Below are 26,359 nucleotides of genomic sequence, written 5' to 3'. Positions count from 1 at the left end.
ATTCATAAGAAAAATTATATGAGATATAATTACCCTGTCTCTTTACATAAAAATGCAAATTTTTAATGAGAAATAACACATATAAGAGATAAAACTTCCAATCTAAAAAATGATTAAAGTTGTGACATAGAAAAGAGAGGGGTAATGTTAGGAAGGAGATTGGGAGGAGAATAATTTTTCTTTTAATTTTTAATTTTAGTTCATTTTTTAATATTTTAAATCAAATAAATAATTTTATAATAACTTTATTTTTTTTATTTATTTTTTTTTTTTTTACAAAAGATGGAAATGTTCTTGATTGGCTAATGAAGATAAACATAAGTACCAAATTGGCCAAATTGAAAACACATGGACTAAATTGACCCAATGATTAAAACACATGGACTAAATTGACTCAATGACTAAGACACATGGACCATTTTAACATTTAAGCCTAAATTAAATGGTTTGCATTTGTTCAAAAAAAAAAATAAAGTTTCCAGGTTTAGGGGCCGCACCCTAACGATGAATGGTTTAATTAGATTACTAGGGGTAAACTCTTGGGAAAATCACGTTAGAGCAATATGGTATATACATGGCAACATATTCATATTTGGATTTGGGACAATGAATGTAAATGTGTGACAAGAGAATCTGGCTCAGATTTTATCAGGCACTTTCCCTCCATTTGCCAATACCTTTCGTAATTGGTAACAAACTGAAAGCTTTCACCTAACCTTTTTTGCAGGCACTGTTTGCTGAAGGTGCATGAAGGTCGACCCTCTTTCAGCCCTATAAAACTGTAACACTTTCTCTTCCCCATCCCATCCCTTCTGCTATGCGCCTCCTATCGCTCTCTGTCTTTTAGTCCCTTTAAAACTCTCGCTCTTCCGCTCTCGTTCTCTCTTACTTTCTTCATCAAGATGTCTATGTCCGCAGAACCCTCATCTCTTGATGTATTTACTGAATCTGAAAATGACCTCTCTAAATTCCCAGAAGCCGAGTTCGTGGAAAGCCATGAGATACAAGCCCGTGTTGATCCAAAAGTAGTAATTAGACCTGTGGAGGGCTATAGTAGTAGTATCCGAGAGCAAAAATTGCAACAAGTCAAACGCTTGCTTCGGAAAATGATTTCTGTAAGTCCCAGGCTCTTGACTAATTCGGACCCTCAATCCCTAATTAAAAGTACTAGGTATAATGGGAATTTGAATATATGTTAATTGTCTCACCATTTTCATTTTACACAGGCAAAAACAGCAGAGTTGAAGGCGAGGTGGTCTGATCATGAAAACATGCAAATTGTAGTATACCAACCACCTAAATACCCCATGAATATAACACCAAGCCTCCAAGTATAATTTCATTCGTTTAATTAACCCTAGAATATATATGTGTGCGTTTCACTCTCACCTAACTTTTTTTGCATATCCAACCACAGGTAGCACAAGTCCAAGACAAACCGACAAAATCACCGACCACGGTGATCGGAGAGGAGGTGGTGTCATTTGAACTGCCCACAGAATTCTCTGAGGATTTAAAGACGGTATATATATACATATAGCTTTACTATTATATCAACTAATTGTAGTGTGAAATGTCTAATAATAATATCATGTGTTTGTGAATGGCTACAGTTGATACCGGAGGGGCCTCCTCACCGATTTTCTTTCTCTGAAAGACTAGATGGCTGGAGGATTACTCAAAGACGACGAACCAAGGGAGGGAAGGACACGGTAATTTAATTCATTCCCTTTATATATAATACAGATATTGAGTTTTTTTTTTTTTTTTTGTTGGAGAAATTCATTAAGTAATTTTGAAAACTGAGTTTTCTTTTCTTTTTCCCCTAAAAACCCTAGATTTATAAACTGTTGATTAAAATCTTTAAAATACATTGGACTAAAGTAATGTCATATATTTTTTTAAATTGAAATGTTTCATGCAGTTCTATAGACATGAGAAATCAAACTCTTGCCTGATGAGATCGATTGTCGAGGCGGTTAGATTTATGATGTATGAGAAATTCCCTAAACAAGGAGGGGCAAGCTCAGATGACGAGGTGAGTTAGATTGATCAATTTAATGTACGTAATTGATTTCATTCACTATATATATTGTATATATTTCGCATATAAAACTCTGAAATAAATAATATACGCAGTTGATTTTGCTCACTATACAATATTTCTTGGTTTATTTTAAGGAGATAAGGACAAGTTCAGCACCGAGACTGAGAAAAGCTTCGGATGTTGACTGTTACAACAATAAAATCTCAGAGGAAAATGTGCAGGGTTTTGATGGCGAACCCTATACAGAAGAAAGGGTGACAGAATTTTTTAAGTCAGCCTATGAAAACTTGACGAACCTGAAAGTTATTCATAAAATGGAGACCGAAAGAAAACCTGTGAAGGTTCCGCAGCAAAACCCATCTCCACCAAGCATTTTTTCCTGCAGTTCTTCTCGAGAAGGACATGCTAACAGTCCTTCCGGTCCTTCTATGTTCAGTGGTATAGAAGTAAGAGCAACTGCAACGGCTGAGAGATTACAGGACTTTACAGTCGATATGAGTTATCCGAGATGAGCGTGCCCTAACTTAGCGGACATCCGGAAAACCCCCATGCGGCCTCTGTCATAGCCCAATAACGTAACTTGTTATTTGAAAATTTGAGCGAAATAGTGTACCTTTTTTCTTTATTCACACCATACCACTAACTTTCCTAATAAGTAACAAAAGTTTATTCAAAAGAAGGCCAGAAATGAGTTCTATTTTATTTTTCAAGAGACTGGTATCTGTGCTCATTGTAAATGCCTTTCTAAGAGCAAACACCTCAATTAATTTGATAAGAAAAAAAGCCAGAAATGAGATCCATTTTATTTTTCAAGAGACTGCTATATATGCTCATTGTAAATGCCTTTCTAAGAGCAAACACCTCAATTAATTTGATAAGAACAAAATTAATTTTGAAAACCCAAGTGAGCCATGACAATTGGTGGATATGAATTATCTTTTAGGACATTGAATGTAAACTTACAATTTAAAAAAAAAAAACGAGTCATATATTTCTAACATTTTTTTCTTTAACCTTCATCGAACCACAGACTTTCCTAATTGGCAAAAGTTATCCAAATGAAGCCCGCAATAAATTCTATTTTTTCAAGAAACCTCTATGCTTACTACTCATTGTCCATGCCTTTTATGCATGTTTTATTTGTTTTATACCTCTATGTTTTATTTGTTTCATACCTCTGTTTTATTTGCATGTTTTATGACAATTGGATTGGGAAAATATGACGAATTTTTTGAACATTGAATGTAAAAAAATATTTTAAAATAAAAACTAAGCCAGATATTATCTAACATTTTTTATATTTAATTTTACAGCTTCACCAACTTTCCTAATTGACAAAAGTTTATCCAATTGTAGGCCCGCAATAAACTCTTTTTTAATTTGCAAGGTCCGTCTTTGCTATAAATTTAGACCCATCCCTTCCCTTCCATACATCTGTGTTCAATTTCTCTCCTCTTCCTTGTACTTTTGTTGCTTATATTCTCTTCATGAAGTACTCTCTCCCTTTCCTTCTCTCTCTCTAGATCTCGTCTAAAATGTCTTTTCTATGTAAGAAAACTATATCATCAGCAGACAACTCTGTCGAGTTTAGATCAAGGGCTGGGAGATCAAGCGCACAAATGGAAGCTAGAGTTGTTGAGGGCTCTAGTTCTAATGACCAAAGTCATGAGTTGCAAGTCAATCTTCACAAAGCATTGTACAATCAAATTCTCCAAGTAAGTCACTGTGACTCTTTCTTCTAGCTAATTTAAAAACCCTGCTTGAGTTTGGTATGTACAAATTATATATATGTATAAGATGAGTTTTAGAGGATCTATTTTATACCTTCAAATGCTAATAATTAAACCAGAATTTGAACATGCATGCTAGGTGGCCCGCTCATCTGATCTTTTTATCAGTACATATAGTGACCATATAACTGACTTTGATATACATATATATAGAGAAATATAGAAATGTTCTCACGACTCTCACATAACTTTCTTTGCCTTTCATGTAACAGGAAGGAAAGAAAGCCAGCACTACTTTGGATGGGATAAATATTGTCGACTCATTCATGCTTCCGGAAGATCTCCCTCTGGATGGTCTCGACATTGAGAACGCAAAGTACTTTTCTGTATAGAAAGTGATCTATATCATGACATGCATATTTTTTCTACAGCTGATTGTACTTGTTAACTGCAAGAATTCTATGAGTAGTTCTCTTTTTCTGAAAATGAATGTTTACTTTGCAGTTATACATACAGAACAAATGAATTATCTTCTAGGAGTTGAAGTGGTTACCTTCGTACTTTATGAAGCATACCCATCTGATAGACGAAAGAAAAGGAAGGCGGAAGTAAATGCTGAGGAATTAATGGTTGATAATGAGGGCTTGTTCGAAGGACTCAGGCCGCTAAACGGGAAAGATTTCAACCTACCAGAAATTTAATATACAATTATTTTTCAATTACAAGCGATATTCTGCACTAATCTACACTAAAGGGAGGGGCAGTTTGAACCTGAAACGCAGTGGGTCGAAGAGAAAGACACTAACCATCAAGAGAATCCACCACTTGCAGGCTTGCAGCAGACAATTTTCTTTGGTTTGTTAGTTGTTGGATTTTAACACCTATGGATCATTATGTGTCTAGGTGAATGTAAAATACCAGACAGTTTTTTGTGCAGTATTATCTTCTTCTTTTTATATGAATATTGACATAGTTATAGAATTATTGCATATGCCAATGCTATATAGATTAGCCTTGATATTGCATGACGATAACGACAATTTGAATCTCTCTTATTCAAATTTTCTATTGTTTATGAAATTGATGGCATGCATGCTAACTGATTCATTATTAGAATTGGAAGAAATATGCATGCGAACTGATTCATTATTAGAATTGGAAGAAATGAAAAGAATAGAAGTTGGATTGAGAAGGAATTAGAATTCGAATTTTTATTAAAATTGTTTAGTACAACGGAGTATTAAATTTCCTTATTAATCTAAATAAGAATTTTTTTATGCTAGTTAATAGAATTTAATTTGCATAACAACATATACTCATAAAATCCAGTTTATCCATGTTGATCATAACAATTTATCTTCGTGGACTACTATTGATGGACGAGCTCCAGCCTGGGTTGCTCTCCGGCATCTTTACGAGCGCACCCTTGTAAAATTCGAAATTCATACGGGAGGCTCGACCGATTGTGCTATGCTTTGACTCGAGCTTCTCATTCGATTTTCTTATTGGTCCAGTAAGCTGGCCCAACAGTTCCAGCTCAAATTAAACGATCCTATGTGGATCATGGAATCTGTAGAGCGAAAAGGTAAGACGTAAAGAAAATTTTGTTCCCTTTTCCACATGCAACACACTTAGCCTGTGCACTTTGTTGGACCCCCTCTTCCTCCAACCTTGGCACCACAGAGAGAGTTAGGTAAGCTTAGGGGTTGTATCTGGTGGACTTCGTGCCACCAACACTACCTCATCTGAGCGTCGACCTCTCGGCGATCTATGCCTGCCTCTTGTGGGATATTCATCATCAACTCAAAACGGCTATATTCCTTGATGTAAGAGAATGCTTGCACAAATCCAAACCCAATACAAGACACCATGAGATTGTGACACATGGAGATCGAATAGCATGTAATTAAGCCATAAACTAGGAATGAATCTAAGAGTTAAACTTGGGCATCTGATCTCAAGATGCTATCCTGCAAATGAAAACATAAGGACAATACGACAAAATTCTTGGAGCAAGTTCAGTAAGCTAATTAATCTCTAACACTCCCTTCTAATTACTTACTGACTTAACTCCAAGCATTTCCCTGAGATATATAAATCAATCATTTAACAGTACATTGGTAAAAATATCTGCCAATTGTTCCTCTGTCTTGCAGTAGACTAGTTTAACCACATTCTTTCGTAGAACTTGCCTTATGAAATGATATATATATATTCAATTGACGCGCTTTATCTTTTGATGATAGGATTTCACCAAAAACCCCGCATAGATATGAAGGTCAATGACATAAATGCCACCAACTCTCAAAAATCTAGGATCAATTTAAAATTTTGAGCCAAATATTGTCTATTACCTTTTCCTTACTTTCATAAAACACTAGAGGACAAATGAATTTTTTAGAAATTAAATGTAAACATGTAATTTGACAAATTGAGCCGGATATTGTTTAACAATTTTTTCTATAATTTTATAGGCCCGTCAACTTTCTTAGTTTGCAAAACTTTATCCAAATGAGGACCCGCAATAACTTTTTTTTTTTTTTTTATTTCAAACACATCTGTGCTCAATGTACCTTTATCAAGTTGATTGAGAAGTTTTCTCAATCAATTTGATAAGAACAAAATTAATTTTGTAAATGTAAGTTTTTGAAAACTTTCAAATCAAGTGCTTGAGCTAAGAAAAACACAGAAAAAGAAGAATGATAGAAATGTCACCAACTCTTAAAATCCTAGAATCTATTTAAAAGTTTCAACCAAATATTGTCTAATACTTTTCATTTAATTTGTTACTGGCCCACCAACTTGCATAATGGGCAAAAGCACAACAAGGACAATGTCACCAACTCACAAAACAATACGGTCGTGACAATTGTATACGGGACATATGAATGAATTTTTGAGGCACTGAATGTAAACATGTAAACTGAAAATTTGAGCTAGATATTGCTAACGGTTTTTTATCTATATATATATATATATATATAAAGTGAGCACCCAAAATGATAAAACATTCAAAATACCATAAATTGCTCTTTAAAAATTTCATAAATTACAATTGAACCAAAAGAAGCTAAAGTATTTAACCATATTTTTATATAATTTTATCGGCCCGTCAACTTTCCTAATTGGCAAACCTTTGTCCAAATGAAGGCCTGCAGTAATTTTTTATTTCAAAACACCTTTGTGTTCAATGTACATGCTCTTATCAAATTGATTCAAAGAACGCCTAAATCAATTTGATAACAACCCAAATTTTTGGAGGCTTTAAAATAAAGTGATTAAGCTAAGAAAAAACCATAGACGAAAAGATTAATGAAAGAAATACCACCAACTCTAAAAATCCTAGAATCAATTTAAAATTTTGAACGAAATGTTGTCTAATATTTTTCGTTTCATTTGTTATCGGCCCACCAACTTTCATAATCGACAAAAGCACAACGAAGACAATGTCACCAACTCACAAACCGCTAGAGTCATGAAAACTGAAACCGGGAAAATAGATAAATTTTTCAGACATTAAATGTAAACCTGTAATTTGAAAAATTGAGCCAGATATTATATAATGGTTTTTTCTATAATTTTATCGGCCGTCAACTCTCCTAATTGGCAATCCTTTATCCAAATGAAGGCCCGCAATAAATTTATTTTTTTTTTTTTTCCAAAACATCTCCGTGCCTAATGTGCCTGCCTTCTAGCAGATTCCTTCTTCGCTATAAATTTAGAACTAGCATTTGTTCCCTACAACTTTATACAGTCTCTCCATCGGTCCTTGTACTCTTGCTTCTATTCCTTTCACAAAGTAGTTCTATCTCTCCCTAAATCTCCTCTCCAAAATGTCTTTCTCATGTGATAGTATGCCATCAGGATACCTTTTGAAGATCTTTTGAATTTAACCTCAAATGATGTTCAAAACTTTTTTGTTTCACCATCCTCCACACCTCAAATGGTATTTCGAGAAGTCCTACCCTTTGAAAACCATGAAATACAGGCCCCTGTTGATTTCTGTAAGTCCCTGCCTCTTGGCTAATTTGGCCCCTCACCTCTAATTAAAAAGTACTCTTGGTTTAACTGGAATTTGACTATACGGTAATTGTTGGAACATTTTCAGTTTACACAGGCAAAAACAGCAGAGGTGAAGGCGAGGTGGTCAGAGAATACAGACAGTGGAAACCCCGAAAACATGCAGATTGTAGTATACCAACCGCCTCAAGATGCTGACCCCATGAATATGACACCAAACATCCATGTATAATTTCATTCGTTTAATTAACCCTATAATATGTGTGTGTGTGTATGTTTCATTCTTACCTAACTTGTTTTGCATATCAACAGGTAGCACAAGTCCAAGACAAGCCAGCAAGATCGCCGACCACGGTGATCGGTGAGGACATGGTGTCATTTGGACTGCCCAAAGAAATTTGGGAGGATTTAATGACGAGGTGAGTTAGATCCAGCAATTTAATTATATACACATCTATATGTATATATTTTTGACATGTAAAACTTTAAGATATATATAATATAAACAGTTGATTTTGTTCAGTATACAATATTTCTTTGTTTGTGTTTAGGATGAGACAAGATCAGCACCAAGGAAGAGAAAAGCTTCAGATGCAGAATGTGCCCCAATCTGAAGAAAAAAAACAGAAGCGATAGAAAAAGCGGGAACAAGAACTGAGAGTTGACATGACTTAATCGCCTATAAGGAGGGGTGCGAGATGATTAATCACAAGATGTGTCCCAACTTGGAGGACCTTAGTATAACCGTGATGTATCTCTGTCCGATTGCCTGGTGATCTCGATGCATGAGATTTAAATGAGAATGTTTTGATTCAAAACTATTAAGTTCTTTTTACTTTCAGTTTGTTTAATCATAAGACTATAATATTTTGGCTATTTAGTACTATGGTCTAGTAATATTTCTCTGTCACATATAATTAAGTGAAAGACATTAAGTTCAGATATATGAAATAGCGAGTTCAATACTAATATATTCTGCCACTTGTTAATCTAAATATATCGTTGTATAAAAAAATGTATGAATCTAAAAGGGCAAGACTCATTCATTTGGTCATTTTTATCATATTTTTTAACTACATATTTTGCACATAATCGATCATGGAATGCATCAATGACCCCCGTCAAGAAACAACATGAATCGTATGCAAAATTATAGGTGAGGAATTGATGATTACAGTTTAATTTGCAACGAATTATCAAATGTGGTTATTTTTTAACACGTTTGTAAAACCTCTCCATAACTCTATCAATTGATAACCTTAAAGTCATAAAAAAATTATAGTCTCAACTTGGGCTAGTTACGGAGCCAGAAATTTCTTCTAGTAGGGGCAACTAAAAACAACGAAGAAAATTTTATTATAATATGGTTATACGCAATATGATATTAAGAATGATTTCAAATGATGATGTATCACAATTCCAATGTTACAAAAATTTCAATATAGTAGTGGAAAGTGGCAAAGTGATGAGAAAAATATAAGTACATGATAGGCAGGAGAGGATTTTTTCGGTTTGAATGACAGAACAAGAGCACTATTGCTCATATAATATTTGATATAGAGTATAAGTAGAATGAATGTATGTTGGATATTAGATACATATATTTTCTTTAAAGATAACCCGTATATATTATATAATTGTAGTCTGCAACTAAACAAACGAATTACTTGAGTGGGGGCATCTGCCCCTAGTGAGCCTTCATTGGCTCCGTCCATGGTTATGTATAAGAGTAAACTCCACATTGTAATAAGTTATATATTTTCTAGGTCTCGTCTTAGTGAAACTTGTCTCCACATAGTAATGATTATCAATAAGTATGAAAATAATATGCAATGTCATAATTTAAAGTTTAAAATGAACTAATATATTTCTCTAAAGTTGTTTTTGCTTTAACTTTTTAGAGTTGATACCGCATCTTTGAGTTTGCGGGTACATAATACCTCACCAACATGGACATCTTTTTGTTGAAGCCAAATATCTCTAACTTCTCAAACATGGTTACGGCTTCTTGGTATGGGAAAAGGATTCTCTTCGGATCCCTTCCACCAAATCCACCCAATCACCTAAGCCAGACTCTTGAAATTTGATTAAACGGCTAAAGTTATTATACCTTTTAAAGAGGCTCCCTGTTTGTAGTTGTTGAATCAAATTTCAAGGGTCCGGATTGACTAATTGGGTGTATTTAGTAGAAGGGATCCGAAGAAGATCCCTTTCCCTTGGTGTGCTACTTTTGGTACTATTGTTCAGGATTAACTCCTCCTTCTTGTCTGATTGCATTAAAGATTTCTTCTTATGTTAAAAGGAAAACTAATGAAATGAGCTTGAAAACTTTGAGTTTTAAGCAAAATGACAAAAAAGTGTTGTAAGTAAATAGTACCATAAGTGACTTTTTAAAGTAAAAATATCCTTAACATTAAAAGTGAACAGTATCAGAAGTATTTCCTTAAGACTCCCTATGTTAAAAGCATACACAACTTTTTGCATAAAACTCGAATATTTTCAAATTGCATTGGGTGTATTCACTGTATTGTATGTATTTAAGTAATTTGCTTAGAAAGAGAGGTATGAAAGAGAGCATTAAATACATACATGCACTAACTTTAAAAGATTAGGTGTCTTTCTTTTTCTATTGTTACATCTTGAAGCCAAAGCACAATGACAACAGTGTCGCCAACTCTCAAATTACTAGAGTCAGAGTCATAACAACTGGAGGGCAATTATGAATGAACATTTGGGACATTGAATGCAAACATATAATCTAAAATTTGAGCCAGATATTTTCTTACAAGTTTTCCCTTAATTTTACCCGCCCACAAACTCCCCTAATTGACAAAAATATCCAAATATATAGCCCCGGCGATAAATTCTATATTTTCTTTCTGAAGATCCATGCTCACTGTACATGCCTTTTATATCATGAAGATTCCATCTTTGTTATAAATCTAGGGCTGGGATTTCCCTTCCATACATATGTGTCAACTTCCCTCCTCTTATGTTATTGGCACTATAAAAATCTCATTGTGCACTTCAAACTTTCTATATTTAAAAAAATATATATACTTATGAAAATGCATGATGAGATTTTTGGAGTACCAATAACATTACTGTGGATGCAAATTTCCGCCGTCTCTTCCTTCGACGAAAATGCACCTGCAAAGTAATAACACCTAAAATTAAGGTCAGAAGCCTCACACGCCCACGATGAATGGGGGGCTTTAGCCGAAGAATCTCCGATGTCAAAGTTAGAATTCTAAAAAGAATATGTTTAGGAGTTTGTGGGTAGCAAAATGGTTTAGCATTTTAGAGGGATGATAGAGGTATTTATAGGAGAGTGGCCCTTCCCTTTTGGTGGAGAGTGGACAGCCATGTATGGTGTAATTGGGGTGAATAATTGTTAGATATTATGTGAAATAATATATTACAATTAACATGACAACTATTACTAAATTAAATAGGAAGTTTTGGAAGTTACCTTTTAAATAAAATCAATAACGGATTGATGAGGAGTGATGAGAGGAATATGAAATATTTCATATTGATCACCTTTAACTCTTTTTTGATTGAGCTGTTATTGTCTGTTGCATGTGCTTGGGAATCTCGGTGTGCCTCTAGGGTAATCTTGTTTTTTTTTACCCAAAAGTCCACCTGTCACCTTCATGATTTTTTGGATTATTTTTTACTCCACAATTACCATATAAAGAGCAGCAAAGCTTCCTTAGAATAAGAGAGAGCAGTGGAAAGGGGATTTGGATTTGCTTGGCAGGAAGAAGGCTTGTCCATATAGAGAGCAGCAGAGCTTCCTCTATAAGGAACTAGATCCCAATCCGTTCTCCTTGTATTGACCCTGCAAAAATTCACGAGTTAAAAAGTCAAGCAACGAGTTAGATTCACCCTTTATACATTCTATGTCAAAATCGAAAACAGATAAAATGTCTTGTCATCTAGCAAATATTTGCTTTGAAGCCAGGTTCTTGACATCTTTTAATAAAAAATCCTTTGCTGCCTCACAGTCCACCGTGATCTGGAATCGTTTGTTGAGAAGGTCACCTTCAAATTTTTTGACTGACAATTGATAGAATTTCTTTCTTTGCTGTGGACTAATTCTTTTGCGCTGGTTTTTTCAGACTCCAGAAGTAAAGCAAACCAACCGTTCTTTTCCATCTCTAGTTCTTTGTTTCAGAACTCATTTGTAGCCTTCATCAGAATCATCAGTTTTAACTATTTAAAAATCTTTTGGATTAGCTAGAGCTAAGCAAGCATGGCAATCCTTGGGAGTTTTTTTTTTTTTTTTTTAACAGTCGAACAACCTGAGTATGACTTTCAGTCTAAGGAGCAAGGGTTTTCTTCAAGCTTTGGTATAGGAGCTTGCTATCTTTTGCAAGATCCTTATAGAAGTCACCAACATAGTTAAGACTTCCCAAAAATCTTTGTAGTTGCTTTTTATCTAGAATTTCATCTGAAAATTTATCAGCAAAAGTAATGGCTCGATCAATGGGTAACTTAACCCCTTGTGCATATTATGACCTAAGAATCGAATTTTTGTTTGAAAGAGTTTCATCTTTTTGGCTGAAACAATTAAACCTTCATTCTTCACCACTTTCAAGAAGATATTAATATGTTTGAAGTTTTGTTCCAAAGAGTTAGAATAAACCAAAACATCATCAATGTAAACAATAGTGAAAGTAGTATAAGGATTGAAAATATCATTCACAATATTTTGGAATTCGAGAGGAGCATTTTTCAATCCAAAAGACATTATGTTGCATTTGTAATGTAATGGCACATCAAATGCAGTTTTATACCTATCCTTTTCAACAATTTGAATCTACCGATAACCATATTTCATATCGAATTTTGAAAATATTACTACTTAATTCAGCATGTCTAACAAATTCTTCTTATTAGGAATGAGATACCTTTTCCACCTAAGAGGTTTATTCAAATGCTTGCAATTTATTACTAATTAGGGAGCTCCTCATTCCAGTTAAGCCACATTCTCCACGTAAAAAGCTGAGCAACTCCACAGCAAGTAGCTCTTACAAATTAGCTTCTTTTCAAGAAGCTCAGTTATTTCATGTTGACATATTTCCATTAACCTATTATTCATTTGAATGGGTCGAACCTTTGTTGGAATCTTCTTTTTATCAAAATCAGGCTCACAAGGGAACTCAACAATGTGCCTTTTACCATCCCAAAAAGAACTAGGAATTTATGCACACACTTGATTTTCAAATTCTTTTTATATGGACTCAACTTGTTCTTTAACTATTTTAGTATGAAGTTGTTATTTAATCCTTTTAAAGTGTATTTCTTCTTTCAAAGAACAAAGGAAATTTTTTTTTTTCTTTTCTTTTTTTATGGAGTTAACATACTGTGTCTGGGCCTCTCTAGAGAATTCAAATTTTTCCTTAGCACCTTCAACTTTGGTTTCTATGCCATTTTTAGAAACTTTAAATGGGTACAAAACATGTTAATAAAGGGAGTTTCTAAAATCACATCATGGTTTAGACCTTGTACCGTAACAAAAGGTGTTTCAAAACGGAGTTGAATTCTCTTCCTTCATATTATCATCCTCTTCTTTCCCCTCCTCTTACACATTGTTTTTTTGTCTTGATAAAAAAAATTAATATAAGATGTTGACGTGACTAAACCGTAATCGTTCAAATAGAATGGAAAAGAAGATGAAAGAGATTAGGAGGGAAGGAAAAGGAAAAGAGAATCCTCCTCCCTTCAAAACTTACCTCATCCTGTAGCATCTACATCTGACACTTGTATTGAATACTCATTGGCTGGTCAGTTGTATTTCGAAGATCGTGAGAAGTTTTTGAGATGTACTTTGTGGTAAAACTCCTTCATTTATACGGTTAAGGTCTGCTTCAGAATCAATCAGTGTTTCAACTTCGCCCAACTTCTCCAAGTCTAAACTTCGGCAACCACCACATCGTACTTCTCTCTCGACCACACCACAGGCAAACCACACGCACACGGACACACCTGTTACAATCTCTTTCCGGTTCTCTCTCTGATTCTCTCTCTCTCTCTCTCTCTCTCTCTCTCTCTCTCTCTCGCAACTCTGAAGCCCCAAATCGAGGTATTTATTTCGAATTATTTTCGAAATCTAGGGTTTTGCTTTGAATTATTTGGATTTGTCAGTTTGAATCAATTAATCTTTTCGGAGGAGGAAGGAAGCAACCTTATATGTATGAACCTCTCTGTGAAAGGAGGGGAACACCCCCTGCTTTGTAATTGATCTATTTGCCGAACGTACCAAAATACCAAAAATTATTCGGAATCCCAAAGGTAGTTGAGACGTGCATCAGCATTAACAGAAACCAAACAGGAACCTGAGGCGTTACAATTGCTCGTGACTGTTCTATGGTCTTATGAAGTGTACTTTATAGACATTATCTAGGTTTACAAGGAAAGAGTGAGAGAGCAATTGGATTATATTCCCAACATATGAAAGTTTTTTGCTGCATATTTTTACTTGTATGGTTATTCATCGTTGTTGTTTGTGGGTTTATAAGTGATTTCATGCACGATGTGATGATTGAGAGGGCAATAGTTATTTTACTATCAACATAGAAAAGTTATTTTTGCATGTTTACATGGATAGCTACCAGTCGTTAATGTTTGTGGGTTTATTAAGTGATTGCATGCACGAGTATGACGTGATGAGTGAGAAGAATAGTGATTATATGCCCAAGAAAGTTTTTTCTTTCCAACACTACACGGATGGTTATCAGTCGTCAATGTACGTGAACGTATTAAGTGATTTGCATGCACGACGGTAAAATTCCTCAAGTAAGATTAAGCATTGATGCTATTGTATGTCCATTCAGGCTTCAGACATGAAAACCCTCCTCTAGGTAGACGTTCAAAAGAATAAAAAGACTCCAGGCCACAGATTGATATATGGAGTCCTCTGTGGAAACCCAACAAAGGATACTCAATACTCAATGTCTTTACCCAAAAAAAAAGAAAAAAGAACTTTATCGAAAAACTTCTGGTACTGTTTACTTTAACAAAAAATTACATTTTGACACTAAAAAATCAATCCTAATACTATTCACTTTACCTTTTATTTTGTCCTTATCGTTAAAATTCAAAGTTTTCAAGCCATTTTCATTAATTTTCCGGATACTCAATGTCTTTACCAAAAAAATAAAGGATACTCAATGCCCGGTTAGACTTGTCCTTGTAATACGACGAGTTCAAATCCCCTTCCTCGTGGTTAGATTTGTTTAAAACAAAGAGCTAGATCATTTTTAGTTAGTTTCTAACACGGAAGCATAAGTTTTCGAGAAACAGGTAAAAATATAATTGTAATAGCTGCGAAAAGATAATACAGTCCTTCAGTCCAGGCCTATAGGCAGTCGGTATAAGCAATTAGACACCTATGACAGCATTTCTGAAGAGAAACATACGAGATCAAAAGAAAAGAGACAACAGAAAACAGAAATTCGGACCTCATACGTCCACAATGAACATGTATAACACATATTTCTCACCGACCATTAGGCTCGACAATCTTTGGTCTGCCTCCCATCTGCTCGAGAAACTTGGAGAGACGCGAATGCTTTGCGGCCCATTGCTCAGCCAACTTCTGCTCCTTCGCTTCTGCATCTCTCCTTAGCCCTGCTAATTGTTCCCTGTATTCTGCTTCGATCCTGTCAAGAGCAGCGTTTTGCTCTTCCCTTAGAGCCTTTACCTTCGCCTCAATCTCTTCCATCTTCTCCCTCCTCCGACTAGCCTTCTCTGAATCCAGTTGCAACTCCACCCTTCTTAACCTCCACGATGCTTCCTTCTTATGCGCTGCCCAAGCACGGTGCACTTCTTCCAACTCTCTGGAGCACTCCACCAACTCGGATATCACTAGGTTCTCCCCAGAAGCAGGAACTACCCCATGATGTGGCAAATTTCCCAAAGCAAAACTACTATCTGATCCTCTATCCTGCTGCAGCCAAGGGATTGGAGGAGAGGGTGCCACTGCCGAGGACAGACTCAGGGTAACAGAAGGAGATGGTGGCCTCACATTGGAGGACACATTGGAATTAGAAAGCCAAGGAGGAAGAATCGTTGGTGCTGGAGAAGACGTTTCAGTATGAAGATAGGCACCATTTGAAGTAGCCATGAGATAGGTTGGGGCAGCACGCTCCTTCACTAACTTCTCAGCAAAAGTTTCAAGAATTCTATCGTATTTACCCTCCACAATCGGGTCAGCTGTCTTGTTATTCTTCTGTTCTCTCTGCTGCTTCTCTTTGAACACTTCCCACCACTTGCCCAATCTCTTAGCCGTACGACCAGGGACTTCAGCAGCAATTTTCTTCCACTTATTTCCGTGTTTGGCTTGAAGACAAATGACAAGGCGCTGCTCCTCTTCCGTTAGGGATCCTTTCTTAATGCCAGGTTTGAGATAATTCTTCCACCTTTCTAAGCAAGATTTGGCATCCCTGTCTAGGGGTGTGTTCATGCGCTGTGATACAAGGTTCCACTCCCTTGGCCCATATTGCTTCACATATGCACTTAACAAAGCGTCCTCTTCAGCACTCCAACGTTGTCTCTCCTTCATTTCCAGGAGCAGGTATAACTGTCCATTGCCTCAAACCGAAACTCCTCATAATGTATCTGGAATCAACAAGTCACTATATTAGTCCATCTTCTACTGTCATGCAATGATACGTTAACCTCCAAAACGAAATTAACATCTGGATAGGACGAAACTAAAATAGCTAATGTTATGAAACATAAGAAGCAGATAAGCCAACCAGCTGATAGAAATAACGAGGCTAACGTCTGCATCAAACAATCAATTTTCCTTAAAGGAATGAAATTGCAGCAACAATGGAAACTCCGTAAATTCCAAGTGCCTTCACCAGCCATTCAACCGCTAATAGCCAAATACAGAGACGGCAAAATATTAAAAAGATGAGCATTCTCATTGGAGTTCAACGGTTGAAACATCAGCAAAATAACAAACTGAGAGTTACTGATGGATTTAACTAGCATTATATTAGAGTTTCGAATCGCCGAAGCTGGTGAAATATATTGCAGTTGGTATTCAACGAACACAATTTTCCATTTCTTCGGCCACATCATTAAACTTAGAGAGCAGATCAGGTCTGACATGTGTATCAAAAAGATGAACAAGTCAATTATTTTCATATTTCACATAACAAACTATAACATGATATATTTCACATATGCAAGAAGATGAATAAGTCAATTATTTTCATATTTACAATTTATAGTGCACTTATTAACCGGTGATTTAATATACAGGAAATGGACGATAAAAAACAGGGTGATGCTAGATTAGAGAGACCATCATTTTAGACCATATTTAATAGATCAAATAATATGAGGTTTAATGGTTGGATTCCTCTTTAAATCATTAAAAATGAAATTCATATATCAACTATCACATTATGTGATTTACAAAATATGATCTAAAATTATGATCTCGATCCCTAACATTTTCCTAACAAACAATAAGCACAGTGACACACAATTGATTAAAAACAAGGTGAAAAACGAAAACTGGTCTCACTAACAAGCAATGCTCAAAAGTTGATCTTAGGGTTCCGAAATCAAATCAAGAAACCCAATTGCTCACAAAACAAGGTGACAAATGAAAACTGATATTCACGTTTGGGCAGCGAATAGACCTTTTTAGCTATCCAATATTGATGTTAGCGTAGTTTATTTATTCTTTCCAAAATTCCAACAACTAAAAACACTAAAAAATGAGAGAGATTTTTCAGTATGATCATCACATAAGATGATACATCACGTGTCGCTACATAAATTGTAGAATATGTGTGTTATAAAATTAATAATTTAAAAAATAAAATTTTCCATCACTAACATAAATAACAAATAATATATCATCTGTGCTCCCGTTATACCTAAAAATTTCTCCGAAAGTGACACGGCACTTTTTGAGTGTCAATAATCAACCAATTAAGAAGTCAAACAACCCCGATGGCTTATGGTACGGGAATAACCCAATTGATTTTTCTTTTTCTTTTCTGTTTCGAAGTTCAGATTCATAAAATGGGTTAAATTCACATCTAAGCCCAGGAATATATCAGACTTCAAAGAAAAACGCTCCAAAATTAATAGACTTCATGATGGGAGAATGACACCGAATGAACTTCTAGAGCATCACAAGAGAATAGCGTTTTAGTATAAAACTCATAATTATCGAGTGTTTTTTTTTTTTTCCTAATTTACCATCATGAAAATTTAATCAATAAATATGATAAAATTTACCACACATATACTTTCCTACCCCCATCAAATTCATCAATATATCATAGTACAAGAATTAAAATAAAAAATGAGATAACACACTTAAAAATCAGTAAATTCCAATCACCAAACAAACCATGCAAAACAATTGCCACTGAATCACTCTATTACAGCAGAGTTTCGTCAAAAGAAAACCAGCAAAACAATTAAAAAGCACTTCTTTTAGTTTTAAATAAAATAGAGACTGTAATTGCAGATAAAACTAAGAACAACCCAATATCTTGTTTCGGTAAAAGATAATGATTTTCCTCATAACCCCACAAACCGAATTGCAGAGTCGAAGAAAATCGAAACTTTTAAGCTATAAAGTACAGAACTTTTTGCAAAATCATATGAAATCCGGAAATTAGGAGGATGAGAGAGAGAGAGAGAGAGAGTTACATTTCTGCTTAAGTGCACGACGGAACCACACTTCGTATACGACGCATCCCCGCCTAGACTGATAACAGTGTGAATTGGGATGATGATAAAATAGAGAAAGATGTGATCTTTCTGTGTTCTTGAAACAGACAGAGAAAAGGGTGAGAGAGAGTGCTCAAACTCCAAAAACAACCCTAGAGAGAGAAAAAAATCCCGGGCTAGAGAGAGAAGTGAAGAAAACGGACAGAAGAGACGAGACTTATATGTTGACACAGAGAGAGAGAGAGATGGGATGAGACGGAACGAAGAGGAAGGGAGCAATCTGACAGAGAGCGTAAAAGAAGGGCACGCGAATGGAGAGCCAAGGAGGCAAATACAGCCGATGACGTCGTTTTTATTTTTATTAGGAGGAATTTAATTGAACTAAAATCAAAGAAATAAATTAAATTAAACTAAAAAAACATCGAAAAGGAAAAGATTTATGCTGCTGTGTTTGTTTTGAGCTCCACCAACACCGTCGGCAGCCTCAAATGACAGTTCAAAAAAAGCTGCTGGGCTACTACTGCTGCTGTGTCGAGAGAGAGAAAGAAACAAGAGAGGGGAGAGAGAGAGAGAGAGAGAGAATGTGAGTGATTGGTGGATGAATAATAATGTAGTAGGCAGAGGGAGACGCGTACGCGCTCGATTTCAGCGCTTATATTGCGCCCCCCACCGCATGTAGTGTTTTGCGGGAGTAATATAAGAACATGATGATTAGGTTTAGGGTTAGCATTTCCTCTTCTCTTCCAACTAACTATACCATACCAGTACCTGCAATTACACATCATATCATTCATGTGTCATGCAAATCTTCCTGCGTTAATTTTTTTTATTTACTTATAATAACATAATTCACACTAAATTCTTTTAATTATAAAAATAAAATTTTAAATATGAGTGCAAATAATGCATTGTTATAGATAATTTTTTAAAAATAAGTACAATATTCATTGATGAAAAAATAGACGTATAAAGCACGATGAAGATAGCATGCATAATTGGGCCTCAATATTGATCGACTTAGCTTATTTTACTTTCTTGCGTTAACACTCAAGCGGCATTTGGGATGCTCTCCAGCAACATAATATCTTTACTTTATTTTGATTCATTTAATGTTTGCAAATAATAATTATATAAAATATCATTACACTACATTACATGGATGTTGAATTATGGAGACAGACACACACAACAACAACTAGGGCCGCAGTTGGTGAGTGAATCAATGGCACTGGCACCTTGGGCCCTTTTTGGTCTATGAGTGGTTTGCTAAGGACATCTCTCTTAAAAGTGAAATCATCTACGAATTCTCTGTCACTTCAAAATTTAATTTCAATTTCCGTGTCAATATTATAAAACATGGAAGAGAAACCTCTCCGGATCAAATATATCCCTATCCAGAAGATCAAAAAGTCCTAATCGTTTAAAATAGATCTTATGGTAAGAAATTTTTTTTACTTCTTCACGCACAACACTCACATCCCAGAATTCTCTCCGCTTCTCGCTTGCAGTAGTTCCGAGGAAGAGGATTGCCACCATCGACCAAGTACGCAGCAACAAGGAGTTCGGACTAGAATTTGAGATCGGCCATTGAGACCGAAACTTCAACATTATGTATAGTATTAAGGTGATTCAGCATATCTCTATAGTGCACAATGACTACACTATTTCACGTAACTCATGTTCATTTGTGCGAATTAAACAGAAATGTTTTTTTTTTTAATATTTTCAAGTGACCAAAGAATGTTTACGGGTACCTATAAATGAGAGTATCTTTAATGTTTTAATCTCAACATTTATTTTCAATTATGCTTGTTTTATTTAATTTTTTTTGTTTTGTAATGTAATTAAGAGCACCCGTGCTTGCTGCATATCTGACCGTCCGTTAAAGATATCAAGAACGATTTGAGAGAAAATCCTCAGATTCCAAATCCATTGACATCAGGATCCTCCCGGAAGAGACAGGGCTATAGCTAGGGTTGTTTTGTTGCTTCCACTTTTGCATATTTATCTCACACCGTATTAATTAGCACCCTCACCCTACGAACCCATCTAATCACGATAACGACAAAGACTTATGGTACGATACTCTGTTACTGTAGCTTTTTTTGCTAATCATATAACTTTATGTGTAAGTTTTTTTAGGTAAAGCATTTCATTCACACCGGTCTTGGAGGTTACGAGAATGTAGATACAAATTTTCATATTTTTCTTTTTAGACAAAATTACACTTATAAAACATTTAATATTTTTTGTCAAAGTTAAGAGCCTTACGCGTCTACGATGAATGCAGGGCTTTGGCCGAAGAACCTTTGATGTCAAAGTTAGAATTTTGAGGAAAAAGTGTTTAGAGAATTTGAAGAATTTTACAAAAGTGTTGAACTTAGTATTTTTTTTAGGAAAAAATGGGGTGGTATTTATAGGGTGTGGCCAGTCCCTTTGGGAGAGATGGGAACCGGGCACTTTAGTGGTTTTTTGGGTGTGATTAACAATTCATTAGTTAATTAATGAATTAATTGAGTGATAAATCAATTAATTAGCCCATTAATATAATTTGAAAGAAATAATTTGAGAATTACCTTGTGGGGAGGATTTGATGAGAATAGATGAAATAGGTTTTGAATAATTACCTATTTGATCAGTTTTGACCTTGATTGAATTGTGATTGTCCGCTGCTTGCGCGTAGAAGCTTCAATGTGCCTCAAGGGTAATTTTGTCTTTTTATCCAAGAGTCAAAGTGTCACCTCCATAATTTTCTTGATTATTTTTTACTCCACAGAGAGTGTATCTTGAGTATAGTTTTTCAATTTCAATGATTCATATATGAGATATATTTACGGTCACCGTCATGTTTCAATTCAATAATGTAAGGTCATTTTTAACTAAAAAAATTAAATATAATCATGTCTAGAATTATAATTTTACAAAATATTATTATTAAATAAACAATATCATATCATATTCATATACCATCTCCAATTGATGGGGACTAAACATATACCTCTCAATAATTTTTTAGTTTTAAGATTATATTTTAAATTTATTAGTTAATTTAATTAAATTACAATTGAAAATTTTCAAATCTAGACGTTCAATTTGGATTAATTATTATAAGTGAGGGGCTGAGCTTCAAAAAAAAAAAACAAAGACTAAGCGAGAGCTCTATAAAACTATAGCCCACCCATTTGTTAAAAATATAGATCATTTTTTTTACTTTTAAACCTTTAGCCCACTGCATCGAATCTCCATTAGATATAACCTAATATTACGTATAAGATCTCTCAACATGACACACGAGGTCGCGGGCCAATCAACTTGTCCTATTCCTAAAAATATTTAACCATAGTCGATTAAATCGGTTTGCGGTATTCACTATGAAAATGAAGAAACAATAAAATATATGTCGTTCCAATATTTATATTATAATATATAATGTACCGGCGTGTATTATGAATAAATAGAAAAATCTATGCTAGGGTAAGACGAGTGAGGATTTTCACCGAATTCTCTTTGTGAGGATTTTAAGAACTTTCAAATTACATCTGTTTATCATATATATTGCGATAAAAAAAATTTGTAAATTTTTTATTTAAAATTGAATATAAATAATATCTAATAAAAATTGATTGTATAATATACGATGAACGGATAGGATTAAAAAATTCTTAAGATCCTCATAAATAGAATCTGGCTACAAACCTCTATCGGGTAAGACTGCTAACATCACGTGTCTGGTGATGAATTTATAAACCCTAGTGATGATTAGAAGAGAGTAGAGTAGAGCAGGGGTAGTTGTGTAGGCAGGCGTAGCAGGGGATCAAATATCAAGGAGGGAAATGCCATCATGAGGAGGTGTGATGGGACCCAGTGGGGATGTGGAGGGGACTGTAGTCCGGGTTTCGCGGCACAAGGAGACGAATGTGATGGAGACTCGACCTTCTGCTCCGCTCAGAAACCCCGCTCAGATGTCAGTGATGCGTCCCACGCCCATTTTTCTCCCCCTTTTTCTTAAAAATTATAAATTTTAAACGCTCTCTCTTCTCTATTTATATTTTCGTCCTCACAGCTTGCTTTTTGTTTGCATTTTGATCCTTATAGTTTTGTTTTGTCTGCATTATTCGTTGTCTAATATGTCAAATTGAACGAATCGTGTGTTCATCATAGGTATCACGTTACTTGCACTCCCAGACATGAAATTAAATCGTATCCATTCTCCATAGTGAGATCCATCGTTAACTACTTTAATTAACTTCGATACAAGTGATACGCTTATTTTGTACAAGCAACGAGTGACGTGATTCTTTGAGTAAACAAAAGAATGACGGAGAAAAACTGGCAAATCAAGATAGAGCTAGATCTAACTGTCCAAGACTAATGAAGTGACTCGACTAATGATCCCACCCTCTATTAGCCGATGTGTGTGAGCTTCATTCCTTATAGCTTTACACCGCCGCCGCCAACTTTCATTTTGTCAAATGAGGTAAAATCTCTTTATACAAACTTAGCGTTGCTTGATAATTGATTTTGTTTCTAACTTTCAGTTTTACTTTTTAGTTTTAGAAAATTTGAAAATTAAAAGGAAAAGTTTAAAAAGTTAAATGGGTGACCTCCACTTATTGGTTGTCAATTTTCATTATTTACAAACCAAACAAATCTTTAGTTGAGCCATATGAAAGCATAACGAAACTACAGAGATGAAATGGAAACAAAAAAGTTACAAGAACCAAAGTGAAAACTCAAATAAACTAGAGGGACTCCAACTGCAATACATGTCCTTTGGTTTATTTACTGCACTATCTACCTCAGCTGCAGTAATACAGTGGGGGGTGGTGGTGGTGGTGGGGATCTTTTGTTTTGGGGGTGACAGCGGCAGTGAGGAAAAACCCAACAGGCCACCACTTTCCACTTCCCCCTAACAAGCAATGATATCACCACTGGCAGTCTGGCATGCCAGCCACGGCTGAGCCGCTGCTACCATCTCAATTCTCACATTCTTTCTTTTCTAAATCTGCCCCTCCCACCAACCCATTATTTACTCAACTTACCATTTCTCACACCTCAGATTCCATTGCCTTACTATTTATTTCTTGGGTCCTACAAAAATCCTCTCCGTCTTTTTTGTATACGAATCCAAAACCCTAATACGGGCAACACTCTTTTTTTTCACTGCTTGTTCACTTCGAATTTTATACTAGGATATATAGATTAGGAAAATCACATATCAATTAGTCAAAAAGAGACCGTTTCATTACGCTCCTACATCGATTGCATGGAGTTTTTAGGCAATGGCAGACAATTAGGGCAACATTTCCGTCATCTAAGTTCATCACAAGGATGGTGCCCGTTCATAGAGCGGAAATTTTAGATTAAACCGGTTCGTAGCATGTATATCGAGTGAATGAATGACTGAATGTTCAGTAAAAGATTAATGACTAAAGATCCGCCCTCTTGATACATGATATGTTCATGTTCATACGAAAAATCTCTACATAGACAAGGATTTTTACGACTACTCAAAAAAGTGTAACGATTAGAAACGAAATTATGCACTTTTCTTTTAGTACTTTTTGATCCCTTTGGGAGATTTGGGATGATTAAAGTTTTACTGTGCAGATACATATAACTTGGGAGAGAACACTGTTGCAGAAAGTCACTGCCTTTTCTTTATCGTTTTGCTTGGTGGGAGTGTACTGAGGTTAGAGCAGAAGGGTTGGGTTGCTCGTCTTTGATGAGAGACAAGTACATGTATATGCAGCGGCTATAGAAGAAAAAACAAATATTTCATGACACGAGTATACTGATATCGCTAGTTATAGGCTTGGAAAACCAAAAATCAAAATAGAAAAAAGCCCGAACTGTTTATCTAACAGAAAATTCATTTAATTAAAGTGAACCAAACCCACCCCTAATTATGTACAAGTTTCTTTCATCAGATATTTTATAATGCTCCAGGGTATCAGAATATCTTATACTCCGAGACTTTTAACCGTTAATCTTAATTTTTATATTTTTAAAATACAATATAACAGTTAAAATCCAAAAATATACAATGTTGCCGAGCACCACAAAAACCCAACGTTTTATATAACATTGCATTACCAAAAGAGATCATATTAATAGTGTAGTAGTGACATGGAAATTGATTTCGTGACATAAAAATTGAACTCGAGGCAAACTTGCACTTAGAAAAAAAAAAAAAAAAAAAAGTAAAGAAATTGAAGTGACACATCAAGGGCATCAACCAACACAGACATAAATGTATAAAATTGAGGGAGATCCACCCCTACAATCTCATCCTCCAGTCCCTCTGAGCCCCTGATCCCACATCTGAATTTTCCTGAAAACTTACAAGATTATTTTGTGGTAGGAAATGAGAGAATAGGAATCGGTGAGAGGGAAAAAAAATTGAATGAGATTAAAAAATGGGAGTCCATTTAACCTCGGTTGGGTGAATATGAAGCATTTTCAGATCCCTTTCTACAAATTCCCCCCACCCCCTTCCCCAAAACAATCTGCATTAAAATACAAATCAAGTGGTGAATTGTCCTTGCTGGTAAATATTTTTTGTAAATTTACTGTGTTTCGGGTTCAAACTATTAATTTTTTTTAAATATACCTTTAGAGTAGTTTTCGGGCGCTAAGCCTCCTATTCAGGCTCTATCTTATTGCCCACCGGCCTTCTCAGTGTAAGGTTCTTCGACACTCAGGCATGGCGTCCTCCAGTTCCGGTAATAAACATAAAAACTTGCACAAAAATACACAAAAACAAAAAAAAACATTGATGATTTTACAATAATGTTGGTATCAAATCATTTAAGATTAGGGGTTCTGTTCGTCTGTTTCTTAAACATTAAAGGCCAAGATTGATGGTCCTAACAGAATTTGTCATTCGAAATTAGAAAAATCCATGTTGGTAGTAAATTGTCCAACAGAAAATGGGCTAATTTTCTCAGGCCCAAATTTTTATGCTCTTTTTTGCAAGGGGAATTGCGTATTTAGCAGTTTAGTTGACGAAGTAAACAAATAGGAAGAGAAGGATATCTAGAAGGCGAATTTAAAATCACATTCTACGATATTCGAATCTCAGACTTTTCACTTACAAATGAAAAAGAATGTCAGTAGACTGTAGTAATAAGTAGCACCTTGATTTACACCTTGAATGCTATAATTTTAAAAATGATGAGATTTTTAGCGGGCAATTAAGGAGGCCCAATTCACTTTGTAAGTTCTGTTGAAAATAAGTCCCACATTGATGGGATGAGGGACCTTGCATGGGCTTATAAGAGGTTGAACTATTCCCTATATTGCCAATTGGTTTTATGGTTGAACCTCAACTTTCTTCAAACCTAAGGAGGTGGAACTGACAAATTCTCTTGCTTCTCCTCCACTTTCTTTTATCGCAGATCTTTCGCTTCTCTTTTCGCGTCTATTTCGTTTTTCTTCGACAAATTTTAGCTTTGATCTTCAGCAACTTTAAATCTCAAATCTTTTCCTTTTAACCTTCTTCAACACACCACGTTTTCAATGTCATGCCCTAATCAAACAAGAGGTAGATTTACTAGCGCACCACGTTTTCAATGTCATGCCCTATTCAAACAAGAGGTAGGTTTGATGTTGAAATTCGCTGAATTTGGCACATAATCATGTGCGAGCCTTGTTGGACGGCAGGTGGGACATTTTGTCATGAATTTTGGACATGTGTTGGGACATTAATCAAACATTGATACAATACAACACAAAGTATGATAATTGTGGATTAGTGTACAAATGGATTTGTATTTGTAGAGTTTTGAAGGAGTTTTGGTGTTGGATTTGATTTAAATTTTTAATAAAATTTTGACTGTTTGAT

General features: G+C 35.2%; 3 protein-coding genes and 1 long non-coding RNA gene across 5 annotated transcripts; 3 read left to right on the top strand and 1 right to left on the bottom strand.

Annotated features, from left to right (window-relative positions):
• The first annotated feature begins 618 nt into the window (after positions 1 to 618).
• On the top strand, positions 619 to 2,721 carry LOC137744658 (uncharacterized). Its single transcript, XM_088680721.1, has 6 exons — positions 619 to 1,115; positions 1,227 to 1,331; positions 1,418 to 1,522; positions 1,614 to 1,712; positions 1,925 to 2,038; positions 2,182 to 2,721. The coding sequence occupies exons 1-6, from the start codon at positions 903 to 905 to the stop codon at positions 2,557 to 2,559; spliced, it is 1,014 nt and encodes a 337-aa protein (XP_088536847.1). The 5' UTR covers positions 619 to 902; the 3' UTR covers positions 2,560 to 2,721.
• A 770-nt stretch (positions 2,722 to 3,491) lies between these two features.
• On the top strand, positions 3,492 to 4,862 carry LOC148692275 (uncharacterized). The gene is made up of 3 exons (XM_088682144.1): positions 3,492 to 3,762; positions 4,050 to 4,153; positions 4,282 to 4,862. The coding sequence occupies exons 1-3, from the start codon at positions 3,583 to 3,585 to the stop codon at positions 4,319 to 4,321; spliced, it is 324 nt and encodes a 107-aa protein (XP_088538270.1). The 5' UTR covers positions 3,492 to 3,582; the 3' UTR covers positions 4,322 to 4,862.
• A 2,691-nt stretch (positions 4,863 to 7,553) lies between these two features.
• LOC148692274 (uncharacterized) lies at positions 7,554 to 8,638 on the top strand. The gene is made up of 3 exons (XR_015953863.1): positions 7,554 to 8,023; positions 8,110 to 8,216; positions 8,349 to 8,638. It is a non-coding gene; the product is annotated as an uncharacterized LOC148692274 (long non-coding RNA).
• Positions 8,639 to 15,094: 6,456 nt separating this feature from the next.
• LOC137745704 (transcription factor AS1) lies at positions 15,095 to 19,268 on the bottom strand. Of its 2 annotated transcripts, XM_088681803.1 has the most exons (3): positions 18,493 to 19,238; positions 16,566 to 16,687; positions 15,095 to 16,425 (listed from the first exon to the last, which is right to left on the bottom strand). In XM_088681803.1, exon 3 carries the CDS (start codon positions 16,367 to 16,369, stop codon positions 15,305 to 15,307), a length of 1,065 nt encoding a protein of 354 aa, XP_088537929.1. In that variant the 5' UTR covers positions 16,370 to 16,425; positions 16,566 to 16,687; positions 18,493 to 19,238; the 3' UTR covers positions 15,095 to 15,304. The 2 variants fall into 2 exon arrangements, with proteins under 2 accessions (XP_088537929.1, XP_068341802.2); XM_068485701.2 differs by lacking the exon at positions 16,566 to 16,687 and having other exon boundaries at positions 18,493 to 19,268.
• Positions 19,269 to 26,359: the final 7,091 nt, after the last annotated feature.

Source organism: Pyrus communis, chromosome 12 (assembly GCF_041283825.1).
Source record: "Pyrus communis isolate YQ-2024b chromosome 12, ASM4128382v1, whole genome shotgun sequence".
Lineage (NCBI taxonomy): Eukaryota > Viridiplantae > Streptophyta > Magnoliopsida > Rosales > Rosaceae > Pyrus > Pyrus communis.
Note: the sequence above shows the minus strand (reverse complement) of the source record. Positions and strands in the feature narration are given on the sequence as shown.

What these genes read in the sequence shown, in the direction of transcription:
- LOC137744658 (XM_088680721.1), top strand. Translation starts at nt 903, where the DNA reads ATGTCTATGTCCGCAGAACCCTCATCTCTTGATGTATTTACTGAATCT. An exon ending in TCTCTGAGGATTTAAAGACG is followed by an intron (nt 1,523 to 1,613) that starts GTATATATATAC and finishes GAATGGCTACAG; the next exon opens with TTGATACCGGAGGGGCCTCC. An exon ending in GGGCAAGCTCAGATGACGAG is followed by an intron (nt 2,039 to 2,181) that starts GTGAGTTAGATT and finishes GTTTATTTTAAG; the next exon opens with GAGATAAGGACAAGTTCAGC.
- LOC137745704 (XM_068485701.2), bottom strand. Translation starts at nt 16,369, where the DNA reads ATGAAGGAGAGACAACGTTGGAGTGCTGAAGAGGACGCTTTGTTAAGT.
- LOC148692275 (XM_088682144.1), top strand. Translation starts at nt 3,583, where the DNA reads ATGTCTTTTCTATGTAAGAAAACTATATCATCAGCAGACAACTCTGTC. An exon ending in TGTACAATCAAATTCTCCAA is followed by an intron (nt 3,763 to 4,049) that starts GTAAGTCACTGT and finishes TTCATGTAACAG; the next exon opens with GAAGGAAAGAAAGCCAGCAC. An exon ending in CTCGACATTGAGAACGCAAA is followed by an intron (nt 4,154 to 4,281) that starts GTACTTTTCTGT and finishes TTTACTTTGCAG; the next exon opens with TTATACATACAGAACAAATG.